Source organism: Engystomops pustulosus, chromosome 2, assembly GCF_040894005.1.
Source record: "Engystomops pustulosus chromosome 2, aEngPut4.maternal, whole genome shotgun sequence".
NCBI classification, from domain to species: Eukaryota; Metazoa; Chordata; class Amphibia; order Anura; family Leptodactylidae; genus Engystomops; species Engystomops pustulosus.
The window spans coordinates 237,486,413-237,500,341 of NC_092412.1; the positions used below are offsets into that span (position 1 = coordinate 237,486,413).

At 42.7% G+C, this 13,929-nt stretch overlaps 1 protein-coding gene and 1 long non-coding RNA gene across 16 annotated transcripts in view; one reads left to right on the forward strand and one right to left on the reverse strand.

Annotated features, from left to right (window-relative positions):
• The window catches only part of ROBO2 (roundabout guidance receptor 2), a 766,105-nt gene that overhangs the window by 345,051 nt on the left and 407,125 nt on the right, over nucleotides 1–13,929 (reverse strand). The window contains exon 1 of one of the 14 annotated variants that reach the window (XM_072138546.1): nucleotides 1,622–2,259. The exons of the other annotated variants lie outside the window; for them this stretch is intronic. Coding sequence (XP_071994647.1) covers nucleotides 1,622–1,673 — 52 coding nt within the window. The 5' untranslated portion in view covers nucleotides 1,674–2,259. Of the gene's footprint in view, nucleotides 1–1,621; nucleotides 2,260–13,929 lie in introns of those variants that run through there. 14 annotated transcript variants of the gene reach the window in all.
• Nucleotides 1–13,929, forward strand: part of LOC140119479 (uncharacterized) — a 51,927-nt gene that overhangs the window by 21,743 nt on the left and 16,255 nt on the right. Inside the window, exon 1 of one of the 2 annotated variants that reach the window (XR_011853376.1) lies at nucleotides 1,417–1,512. The exons of the other annotated variant lie outside the window; for it this stretch is intronic. This is a non-coding gene — a long non-coding RNA (uncharacterized lncRNA). Of the gene's footprint in view, nucleotides 1–1,416; nucleotides 1,513–13,929 lie in introns of those variants that run through there. 2 annotated transcript variants of the gene reach the window in all.

The following is a 13,929-nucleotide window of genomic DNA, read 5'->3' on the forward strand; positions in this document are numbered from 1 at the left end:
AGGCTGTCAGTGCACAGGGGAGGACTAGCTGACAGCTCCTTTATATGTCTCTCAACTATTTCTATACATACTGATTGCTTCAAGTCTATAGAACCAGTTACATGTCATCACTGAGGCTTTGGCTGCTGCAGAACCCCTTGGCAAGAAAAAAATAGACCCTTCACTGTGATATATATATGGTATATATAGTGTAAGTTATATGATTCCTAATATCTATAACTATTAAGAAATGATGTTGCAGTTAACATGAGCTAAATGTAATCTCTTACATATTGGACTGTAAATACAGATATTAAGTTATTTGAAGAGGTTCTGCAGCAGTTCAGCGACATTAATTTATCAGGGTCAAATGAATTAATAACATTGCCTATACCTGTCTAGGATAATTTTCTATATCGACTGATTTGCTTATTTCAATTAAATTCCATTGATTTGGATATTTCTGTATAATTCCTTATATGAAATAGTTTAACTTCTAAAGAAATGCTGCAGCAGCTAGATGAAGTTTGATAGAGCTGTTGCATATAAGATAGGTAGATAAATGCAGATCGAGTTATTAAAGAGGTTCTGCAGCGGCTAGATCATGTTCGATTGAGCTATTATATATCAGATAGGCATGAAAATGGAGATATTAAAGATATTAAAGAGCTTCTGCAGCAGCTACAACAATAAAGCTGTTATAGATAAGGTAGGTAGGTGAATGAAGATAAGGTTGCTAAAGAAGTTCTGTAGCAGCTACATCATGTTCAGCTATTTTATATAAAATGCAGATATTGAGGTATTGAAGAGGTTCTTCAGCAGCAATATCGAGTTCAATCGAGGTGTTACATATAAGATAGGCAGGTAAATGCAGATCGTGTTATTAAAGAGGTTCTACAGCAGCTAGATCATGTTCAATTAAGCTATTATGTATAAAATAGGCATTCAAATTCAGGTATCGAGGTATTAAAGAGGTTCTGCAGCAGTTAGACCAAGTTCAAGTGAGTTATGATATATTATATATGCAGGCAAATGCAGGTATTGAGTTATTTAAAGAGGTTCTGCAGCAGCTAGGACGCCTTCAATAGAGCTGTCATATATAAGATAGACAAGTAAACGGAGATAGAGTTATTAAAGAGGTTCTGAGGCAGCTAGATCATGTTCAATTGAGACATTACATATCGGAAAGGCAGGAAATGCAGATAGTGAGTTATTTAAAGAGGTTCTGCAGCAGTTTACTAAACCAAGTTGAAGCATACAGGTTATAAGAGTGAGGGGGATGTGAGTTGTTTGACATGCACACCAGTATACCCAGTAACACACCTATTGCTCAGCCAGTACCAGACTAGCTAACCTATAGCCTACAGCTGCCCAGGTCACAGATCCGGTAACATTGCAGTATTGTGGTTGACTTGCATCCATTTCCCCCTGTCCCCATTACTGCCTGGCACACTCTGCATCCTCAGTCCTCTGGATCAGGAAAGACAGGGTGCTTATTGGAAACATCCCTGCAGCCCAGAGCCACAATGCAAGGTATTTGACTTCTTCCAACTCTCCTAATGCCATCCATGTGTGCAGAGCAGCAGCCTCACCAAGAACGCACAGACCTTGCCAGAAACATAGAAAGAGACCCTTCACTTACCAAGAACCTGACCCAAGAATCCACACAGCAGGACTGGAAGAAGTAGACCCATATTTACATAGTAACAGACATCCAAGGGATAAGAGTGAGCCCCAATTCCAGAAGAAGAAGACCCCCAAGAAGCCTGTAGGATGAGCTGAAACTTTAGTCTTCCCTGGAAGAGCTGCTCCTCAGTGAGACATTGCTGCGCAGTACTCTGTGCTCCATCAGACCCCACACCATGCTGAGCAGGTATCCTAGGTGGTCATCTCTGACCACAAGTAAAGATCCTTCAGAGGAAAGTGGTCCACAACTTGCGCTGCAGATGCTTGTATCTCTAGCTCTCAGCTTCACCATAGACAGTGCTCTGTGATGTCCCCTCTCATGTATTCCTCATGCCCTTCCAAAATTGCAGGGAGGTGTGTGCCTTGTGCTGTATTCCTCAGGATGTGGATGTCATTCAGTAGCAGTGACTAGGAGTAGTGCTAGCCCAGCCCTCCTCTGGTGGATGCTGCTCTCCCTCAGAGCCCAGCACCAGCTCCTGCTCACTCTGGGACCTGGCTCAGCTTTCCAGGCAAACACTTGGAGAAGAGGAGGAGGAGGAGGGTTCACAGGAGCTGAGACCTGACTGATGCTCAGGGAAGGGGGTAGTGATGTTCCACTCATCTGCATCAGGATATCACTCCTCTGCCCATATCATATCAGGCATCACCTAGAATAGACATCATCTGCAGAACATACATCACAAATGTTCAATAAGGAAGCTTTGTATTAGGGAAGATGTCAGGTTATGTTCTAATTCCGCTGCAGAACCTCTTGCTGAATAAATGAGGATTCCAAATGTCAGTTTTTAGCTAGAGGCTGGAGACAGTCTTTATGTATGCACAGGGACTGGTGGGCATGTGTCCCATGTGGGTGCCAGGGAGGAGTGCCAGACAGCCACTATGTCCTGGTCCATTAGCAGCAAACTGAGTATCTGTCCTAAAAGTGAAGGGAAATGTAATACAATTCTATATCTGTGAATGTATATAATATTTACAGTGCATTCTGTATAGGTGTGTATATAACCTGGGTATATAATAATGTATATAATGTAATATACATACACGATATGTGTATACAATAACTATGTAACATCTATAGATGTCATAACTATGTATCTACAAGGTATTTGTATGATGGTATACTGTATATGTCTGCATATATATGTATAGGATATATGTTTGTATATATATATATGTATATATGTATATATATACATATATATATATATAGATAGATAGTGTATGTATGTATGTATGTATGTATAGTGTATATGTGTGAATAAATATGTATGCATAGTGTGTATCTATATACTGTATAGGTATATATGTATATGTGTGTGTATATTTATATATGTATAAGTGTTTACATATGTGTGTATATATATTTATATATATACTGTATATATACTGTATACGAGTATGGGGGTAGACTGTATAAGTGTTTATAGTGTAGATTGGTGCAAAAATATGTATGTTTAGTGTATCTATCTATTTACTTACTGTATAGGTCTATAGGTATAATATATATGTGTGTATATATTTATTGTTTGGTCAGGCCGTTAGGTTGTATAAGAATGTATATATGTCTACACTGTGTTTGCATAGTGTAGATTGGCCGACATACTGTTTGGGCGTGCCTATGATGTATATAACATTTATTTTGCCTGTGTGAAGATATACATTATAGATATATGTGTTTGTCTTCAATACCCATTTATTGTATATGCACGTATAATATACTGTATACATATGTGTGCATATATATGTGTATGTACGTACAGTATGTGCATATGGATGCATGTATACGCATACGCTGTGTACATGGTTCTGTATATGTGGCTGTCCGTCTGTGTGATGTCATAGCCTATAGTTTTACTTGGCACTGTGCCATGTGACACCAACAGCTCAGCTCTGCTACATCACAGCACACATAGAAGATTACACAAATCATAGACACAAACAGAATTAGATACATAGGTGATTCCTGACAGATGTGTGAACATGGACACTAGAGCTGCCGCCCCCCATGCCAGGCCCTGGCCCCATCCTCCCAGTCACTGCTCCTGACTCCCTGCTCCTCCATTGTCTCATCACATGAGCTGGGAGTGATCTGCACTGGAGCCGCACATTAGGAGCAGAGACCAATGATATGTACATGAATAGGTCTTTATAGGTGACTGGTCTCTATATATAAGGGCAGCATGTAGTAATCACTCTGCTATCTCCATAGAATTGGATGTAGGGGCAGATCAGATCCGGGCTTTCCTCTCACTGACCGTGGAAAGAGGTTGTTGAGGGGCATAGAGAGTGGACATGTCACCAACACCTGGTCATGGGCAGACATTGCAGGCGCCCATTCCATGGAAAATGGATTGTCGGGCAATTCCAGAAGCAGGACCAAATGTGAGGTGACCATGGGACACAAGCCGTAGCCAAAATAACCCCCCGGAGGAGACCTGAGGCAATAATGTGGAATATAGAATATCTGAGTTACAGGGGCGTAACTAGAAGCTGATGGGCCCCAGTGCAAAGTATGTACCAGGCCCCCGACTATAACATGTGGTTTTTAGTAACAGTCTTCTCATATAGGAAAGTGACACCATAAGGGCCCCCTAAACTTCTTGGGCCCGGGATAGCTGATAGATAGATAAGGAATGTAAAAAGCGTGCAGCACTCCAAGGGCCAGATGTATCCCTCGTTTTTTCTGTTTTTTTGTGCCTTTTCATACTGGCACACCGTCTTTGAGCCATTTTTGCGACTAAATTCCGCAAAAATTACCATGTTTCCTTCATTTATTTTACCAATCCAGATGTTTTGCTGCGCCTAATGATATTCATCACTTGCGACTTTTCATTCAGGCGCAAAAACGGGCGCAAAAACACTCCAGCCCGAAGGTGGCGTTATCTGAGAAGTAACACTGAGCCCCTGTGCAGAGCAACTCATCCCCAGCAGCAAAGCTCAACCAGACACTAGTACAGATAATACAGAGACTACAGACACTACCTGCAGCCTCTGTATTGTGCAGCAGCAGAGATCAGCAGACACTAGTACAGACATTACAGATACTATGTGCAGCCCCTATTTACAGTTCATCACCTTCTATTTACAAACAATCTGCAGAAGCCTCAGCTCAGAGCAAGAGAGAAGTTTGCAGAATTTTGCAGATAGTACAGAGAAGTGTCCCCCGTGTATCAGGATGACCCCACTGGTGTCTGAGGGGGATACTGTGCAGAATTACAGGGGTGCAGCAGGAGGAGATCCCCTCCAGGAGAAGCCCCTGCTGAGGAGGTCACTGGGTGCTGGGTGTCACACACCTGGGTGCTGCTGTGAGTGTTATCTTCATTCTGGGCTGTGGGAGAAGCAGAGAGGAGCTTGTAGCAGGATCACATGTAAGTGCCTGAATCTAACATTGCGCCTAAACTGTGTTAAAGTAAAGTGATTAATAAGAGGCAGAAAATATACTTATCACAGATGGTTGTAGCTTGTGATAATTCTGGAGAAACAGTGCGCCAGAATTTAGGGGCAACTACTACACTTACGCGCACATACATCTGGCCCCAAGTTTCCAAATTCAAAGGTTGGTGATCTTTATTGAACAAGTGGCAACGTTTTGGTGTAGGACACCTTCATCTACAATGTCTTTACTTGTTCAATAAAGATCACCAACCTTTGAATTTTGAAACTTGGATCGCTGCTCGCTTTTTACATTCCTTATCTACAAAAGGACCGAGCCAGGACCTTTGGAGGGCGCTGTACCCCTCCTTCTACGGAGTTTTGCAAACTGTGCTGACTTGAACTCTACTTCATTGATGATACATAGATAGATAATAGAAATAAAATAAGAGATAAACAGATGTTAGGTTTGTGATAGAAAGACAGATAAATAGATAGATAGAAACATATATATGATAGATATGTGATTAATGGTGAATGGACCTGAACCAGAAAGTTCGGGTCCAAGTTTGGTACTGGTTTCAGATCAACTTTCCCACCCTCACTGTTAATACCTGCGACCGCTGCTTTCACAGATCACAAGCATTAACTCTAATTAACTCATGTTGAGCTAATTGCACCAGCATTTGATGCTGGCCCCGCCCCCGGCGCACATCAGATCTATCAGGAGGCTTCAGCCACCAAAACCTGGTGTAGGATAGCACCACAGTCTGCGCCGGCACAGCCTATAGGCAGAGCGCAGCTCCGTCCCAGGAACGTCCGGTGCTGGCCCACTGCACAGCACCGCCACCTCCATCTGGGGTACAGGGGGTAGAGGTTGCAATTTCTGGGGTTTTTTTTTCGGGAATTGCGCAAAAATCGCAGCTTATACACCTGTTTTCAGATGGTAAATGTGCCCCTATATACGATAGATATGAGGATAGATAGAAGAGAGATAGATAACAGATAGATAGTAGATAGTATAGAATTATTCTACTTTCATGCAGTGATGATCCAGAGCTCGCAGTGACCAGTAATATACGGGGAGAGGTGGAGGGTTTCCTGGGATCACAGGAGGTATATAGGTATATATAGGATATAGGTGCGGCCGGTGTGGAGGGATCCTGTGTGATCTTTCATGTTTGCTCTGGTGATTAGATAGTAACAGGACAGGCAGCAATATCTGGGCTACACCATCCGCTACATGAAGCTCTGGCTCCCCCTACTGGACATCACTGTATACAGGTCTCTGTACTGAAAGAGTCCCTTATTAGTATAGCTGCATTGTGATATAGAAGAATCAGCGGTGCCGGGCTTCAATACCCACAGGAAGCGGAATATTCAGACGTATTCAGATTGTATCCAATATTATAGGGAGAAAAGAGAAAAAATATATAAAAATATTATAATGAAGGGTCTACAATAGAAAAAAGATACAATAGCAATAATAAAAAGCTGCTTTGGATCATATAATAAAGATCAGGGACCTTCTGTCTCCAGAACCAGCACATGGATATATCAGAAGCATAAAGTTGTCCTCCTCATAGATTGTAAGCTCTTGTGTCCTTTATGTTTCATCTGACCGTGTTATTACTCTGTATAACACGTATAATTGTATGTGTCCCCCATGATCTGTACAACACTGTGGAATATGATGGTGCTATAGAAATACAGAATTTATATTCAAATGTATTTGTTATATTTAGTTTCTGTTATTAAATAAGTCAGAAAAATTAGGTTCTATGAAAAAATGTTTTAAAAAGTAAAGCACAATAAGCTTAAGAACAAACCCGGCACTGCTACATACTGCATGAGTGTTAGCGAGTCCAGGTAGAGACTACAGTAAGACATTGGGGAACATTTACCTGTCCTGCGCAATCCCCAAAAGTGCATTGTCCGACCGGAATGCACTGTGCCGCGATTCACTAAGATCGTGCGCCCGATATCCTGCATGTGTCGCTTCCCCGCTCAGGTCTGCCGGAGTTCACCTTCTTCTTCCTGGTGCATGTAAGTGCATGTCTTGCGACACAATTTAAATGTTAAATCCTGTGCTCAGTCCGAATCAATCGGATCGCCCCACGACACGCCCTCCGATTTCTAATAAAGGGCTGGACGGGTGATGTAACAGCGTTACTAACATTCATTACTAGGGGACTTAACTAGAGGGGGGCATAGGGTTCACCTAATACTATAGGTACAAATATGTGTCAATATACATGAACAGCTGTCATGTTGTCATCATGTTAAAAGCACTTGCCTAAGAGATGTTCCTGTATAATGAACTGTACTGTACCACCCATACTCTCCACATGGGGGCAGTAATTCTTATCACAATTACTAATAATAATTACACAGGTTTCTGACACACAGTTGTACATAAGGATCTCTTGGCTCAGCCTCCCTGACTCTATACTTATGGTATGGAGAATACAGATGGAGATTTGTATTGGCTCTGTCTCTTTATTGCTGTGTGATATCATGGGATTTAGAACAAAGCAGAGAGGATGATAAAGAAGGGGAAACTTATTTTTATTTTAATTATAGGCTACACTGTAATAAGTAAGTGCAGTGTGTATGTATATATATATATATATATATATATATATGAGATGAGATGTGTGATAATGGGGGTCATTTACTAAGGGCCCGATTCGCGTTTTCCCGACGTTTTACAGAATATTTCCGATTTGCGCCGATTTCCCCTGAATTGCCCCGGGATTTTGGCGCACACGATCGGATTGTGGCGCATCGGCGCTGGCATGCACGCGACGGAAATCGGGGGGCGTGGCCGAACAAAAACCCAACGGATTCGGAAAAACCGCCGCATTTAAAAAACAAAAAGTGTCGCGGAGCTTGCACTTACCTTCACCAGGAATAGGCTGGTGTACTTGAGTGCATTTCAGCGGACTTCAGTGCAGCAGCACCACCTGGTGGACGTCGGAGGAACTACCTTAGTGAATCCCAGCCGGACCCGAATCCACCGCAGAGAACGCGCCGCTGGATCGTGAATGGACCGGGTAAGTAAATCTGCCCCAATGTGTTAAATGGGGGAATAATGTGGATGGAAAGTTGTGAGTTGTAAAAGTCAGGTTGCATTTCTGTGTCTCATTCATCAACAAGACTTAATGGAAAGGACTTATTCACTACTTCACCATCCGTCTTGAATCTTTCTGGCATGCCAGGTCAGCCATTTTGGTTTTGCTTTGACCCAATCATCAGAAGTTTGTCCTTGTATTGTCACATAGATCCTTCACCTTGCCTATTTTCTTCTGCTTTTAACACGTCAACATCAATGACTGACATATCCCACCGCTTGATCAGAGACATTGTAACCAGATTATCTAGGTCACTCTAGGTTACCACTCTAGTAACAAAAAAAAAAAATCTGGATCCACAGGATGGGGGAACAGATACAACAGACCGCTGTTCTAGGTTCCACCACTGTGGTCAGACAACTACCCCCTATCCTGTGTATAGGGGATAACTTGTCTTGGACTGTACTTGACCTCTATATCATTATCCCCCTTGTTAAAAATCTTAAAAACGGCAGCAAAGAGGATATTTTACAATTTTTTGTAGGACTGTTTTATTCATATCTTGTTTTAGCCGGACATGCCGTTCGTGCCACTTGTCAGATTACGTTACGGCACATAAAACCATTATCTTCCCCCCAAAACATCTACGCCATTAGGAAAACAAGGAATAATCCGCTTCTCTATTATGCAAATGAGTTAACTCCTAATCTGAGCACAATGGCTGCAAATAAGCAGATCTGTCACCAAATCCTAGAAGAAACGTCAATCACTAACTTTCCATCATAAAGTGTTTACACGGCGGAGCCTATAGGACTCAGCAGCAGCAGCAGGCGATACATAATACCACTGGATACTATGTGCCCCGGATAATAGGATCTGTGCATATTCATGTGCATTGCCATGTAAATACTCATCTGCTACTTAAAGGAGTCACAGCTCAAGAAGAAGGAAGTTATTGTACTTAAAGTATCGGCCAAAGGGGTAACTTGACAAATTTGTAACTGTTATGGTACAGGCCTCATCTGGGGAGCTTTGCTTCTCCTTTAAATTGTGGCTAATTTGTTAATTAACTTTCTCTAAATCCGCAGTACACGTGATTTAAGAAAATTAATTATGCATCTTATCAGAGAAAACGGCTTCTTTCTCCACTTATAAGACCCTTCTGCTTTGTGGTTCCTACACACAGGTCCGGCACCAGCACTGGACATAGCTGGGTAATATCTGGGGCCCAAGGCTGCTGGGGGGGGGGCCACATAAGGCTGTACATAAGCAATCTATGGGGGTTAGGAGGGCTGTATCTAATGATTCCATAGGGGGTGAGAAGGGCTTATATAAAATATCCATGAGTGTGCTGTTTGTGATGATAAACTAGGGAACAAGAGACTGTTTTAGTTTCTAAATTTTGAAAGCTTCCAAGTGATTTCACTGCAAAGGGGCTCACTGAGGGTCTGTCGCCCAGGGGCCTACTGAAACCTAGAGCTGACCCTGTCCACACAGACTGCTGCCGGGTGTGTCCACCAATATGCCAGGAGTGCTGTGCAGTGGGCTGGCATCGGGTGTGGGGTGTAGCTGTCCCGCACCTGCGCAGCTGGCCATCCAGATTTATAGATCCACTGAGCGCCGGGGGCGGGGCCAGCGTCATACATTGCTGCAATTAGCGCCAGCCTAAGATCAATGAGCCCCCAGATTTCTTCCAAACACGCCTTGATAAATCTGCCCCTATCTATATATTATCTATCTGTATATCTCTCTAGCTACAAATAAGAAGGAGCGAGCAGCACTCCGGAAGTCGAATTCAAAAGTTGGTGATCTTTATTGAGGCAAGTGGCAACGTTTCAGTGTTGGACACCTTTTTCAAGCTTTGGAGTGCTGCTCGCTTCTTCAAATTCGTATCTATGTAAGGACCAAGCCAGGACCTTTGCAGGCTTTGCACCCCCCCCCTCTTTAGGGGTTCCCTTAAGCTGTGTGGACTTTATCTATTATTTTTATCTATCTATCTATCTATCTATCTATCTATCTATCTATCTATCTCTGTATCTATCTATCTATCTATCTATCTATCTATCTCATATCTATCTATCTCATATCTATCTCAGTATTTATCTATCTATCTATCTATCTCACATCTATCTATCTATCTATCTATCTATCTATCTCACATCTATCTATCTATCTATCTATCTCACAACTATCTTCCTATCCTCACCAGTTTCCTCCGTGCTCAGGATTCCATAGAAATGTCGCCTTTAAGACCTCTAAGCACACAATTGAATCAGATCAGACCGAAAGCCCAATATTAATTCATGAAAGTGAAATCTCCCAGGACATCCGTGTGTTGGGCTCTGATGAGAGCACCGGAGGCATAGGCAGGACGCATTAGCCGGCTCCCCCACTAGTTTTCATTTTCAAATGGGTATTTTAGCGGGGGTTAATTCCGTCCCCGGCTTAGCTGGCATTATCTAGGACATGTGCCTCTGCACTATTTACTGTACTTCTCAATCAGTCAACCTGTTTGGAGAACAATTCTCCTGTCTGCATTCAGTCCACATCCAGCGTAATACAGATAATAGTAATCCAGACATTTACCTTGTAGACATAAATATAACAAGATGCGCTTCCACTCCTCTATCTCACCAGGTCCATTAAGGCACAACTGGATGAATGGGAAAAACTGCAATCAAATCAGGGTCAATCAGCCTCCGCACAGCCCGGACTATTCTGTTATAGAAGAAAATAATCTCAGTGTTTTCTCTTACATTTATACAATAATGTACAGCAGAGAGCTGGCATAGGGAGGGTTAACAGCCACCATGAGGACGGCTACCAGGGTGGTAGAGATACTGACCCAAAACATCACATATCTGTCTAACTTTATTACATCTTTAAAGGGAACCTGTCATTTTATAAACAATGAGGTCATGCTGTTGACTATTGTTGAATGAACCCAATGGTTCGGTTCCCCTGGATCCATCCTTGAACTTTATTAGAAGTTCCCGGTCCGGGTTCAGCCCACCCTCCCCCTGCCACCGGCAAAGTAATCAGCTGCATTAAATCCCATTTTGAGGAGGATAGTTTCCCCCCAATGACATCATCTGGAGTGACAACCCTCTCCATCAATGGAGCCTGGAGCCCCTCAGGCTCATTTGCATACTTTTAAAAGCCTTTTTTTTGTTAAAATTAGGGAATAATAAGCTAAAAGAAGAGCAGATCCTGCCACAGGGGGTGCACATCAGTATGTCAGTGTGCTGGGTATACAGTCCTTGATACTGGTGGTAGATGTCCTTTAAACTGTTAACATGGTTCTGGGTATCCAATACCAGGACACAAATTCGACCTACCAAAATTTTGCTAGCAGTCACCACTGATAATTGCTGTATGAAAGGGTCAGAGGTAGCTTATTACTGCCCTCTTCAGATCTGATCGACTCCATATAATTGTGTAAAGCTTTCACTGTCTGGTGCAAAAGTGATCGCAGCCAAGAACCAAACTGGCCATTTCTGCCCCTTTGTTCCAGCCAATGGGAGGGTCTACGCTCCGGGACCTGGACTGATGAAAACTTTCTTCTGATATGTCAAAAGGTTTATGTAAATAGCTGTTTATAGTGGTTACTCAGTGGAGAGGAGTGAATTATCCAAGATTTGATTCGCTGAAGCTTCCACAAAGTTTTTACAAAGTTTGCTTCATTTATTACACTCTAAAAAGGTTTGTCCTGTACTCACAAAACCAGGACAGATATAAATACTAAGGATGAGTGGAAGGGATGAGTTTATCCGAACCCGATACAGAAAGTTCATTCTAGGTCTGGGTACCCCAACCAGAACGCTCATCAGCAACACCTGTGATCGCTGCTGATGTTACCCTATAAATGCTGCTGGCGAAGCCATTTTCCTTAGGATTGTTGCTCCTGTTTACGACGATCCTAGAACAACAGTTAACACCCGGTGTTACTGGTGGATGGGTTGAGCCCTGATGCCGGACCAAAACCTGGACTTCTTGCTAAAGTCCAGATTGAAGAACGGGGACCAAAAACCGCAATGTTTGGCATGGACCTGAACATTGCAGGTTTAGGTTTGCTCACTCCTAGACACCACTAGAGGTGCATAATAAAGATTCGCAGAAATCATGAAAATTGTGATAACGAAACATATTAGAAAAGTTAGATATGTTAATAGGACCTATTTACTAAAGGTCCGCACGCGCACTTTTGTTGGGATGTTTTTGGGATTTACACGGCTGGATGAGGTATTTAACAGATGTCTGCGCTGGGATTGTTTTGCACGCAATCGGATTTTGGCGCAGCTGCGCTGCTTCCATGCAACAGAAATCGGGGGGCGTGCCGTCAGACGATTCGACTGATTCGGACTGAGCGCAGGATTTAACTTTCAATTTGTCCCGCAAGCTAAAGCACTTACATGCACCAGGAAGAAGAAGGAGAACTCCGGTGGACCTGAGCGGGGAAGCGACACATGCAGGATATCGGGCGCACGATCTTAGTGAATCGCGGCACAGTGCATTATCGTCGGACACTGTACTTTCAGAGTTTACTTTGTGGACCGGGTAAGTAAATGAGCCCCAATGTTTAATTTTCAAATTTCATAATTTTTTTTAATCTAAATGCTCATTTATCTAATTTCCCCTTTCCCTGAGCCCTTTTTGCTCCTTTGGTGAGTCTTTTTTCTATGCGCCTCATTTGTCTTTGTAGTTTTGGCTCTTTGTCAAATGCAGAGTTTTATTTTGACTTTTTAGATGCAAATTTTTAAAAAGGCACAAATAGAGGCGCAACTCATAGCATTGCTTTTCCTACGCAGGGTCGGGACTGGCGTATTTTTGTACAATTATTTGCACCCTTTTAGGTGCAAATGAATGTTAAACAAGACGCAAAAATCTGGAAGCAGGAGAAATACGGAGACAAATTAGGCGCAAGCCAGGAACTTGCTACATGGCAAACTCCGGCGAACTGTTGGAAAAAGGTGCAAAAAAATAGCACAAATACCCCAATGCACTCAAAAATTCACTAAAATACAATAAAAAAACCTGCATTAGACTAAATTAGATAAATCTGCGCCATCGAGTTATGATCTTTGTTGTAGTGTAGGTCATTTCTGTCAGTCTTTTTGGATGATTATGCTTGGGTTGTGTCACATTTATCCACTTGCAGCCATTATGGAGCTTTTTCATTGTACACAATTACTGTACTAATTTATTCAGTGAGGCCCAAGGCAGCGCGCACTGTACATACAGCCCTGGGTGGTAACAGATGGGAAGGAGGACAAGGAGACAAATTAAAGGGGCGAGAACAATGGTGAAAGGTGTGCGGCAGGACTGTCCTAGAAATTAATTACCGGAAGCCTGGAACACTAGGGGTTCATTTACTTCCATGGACATAATTATAAATATCTGACTTTCCATTGTGTAGCTGAAGAATTATTATCATAAAAATATTGGTGATGGACACCTGTCTGCAGGGAGCGTGCCCGGGATCACTGATGTACGGCGTGGGACGGCGGGCGCGATTAATGAGCCCGGGCCGGGGCTCACCAGAGAACAGCTGTCAGTCTTACTGCAAATCAATGCGCCGCAGTATTTGCATGAGACAGGAGCGACATGTACGACAAATACTGAAAGGCGACCAAACCAAGGGATTGGGGGACATTTGTAATGTAAAACATTCTGGGGTCATGCACTGTGTTCCTTAGCTTTTTACCTTAGAGACGTACGTAAAAGGGGATCAGGACTGTTCATTCCACCGATGAAAAACACGATCGTTGTGCGGTGACATGTGCGGCCTGGAAGATGAATGACCCGTCCAGAAAAAAAA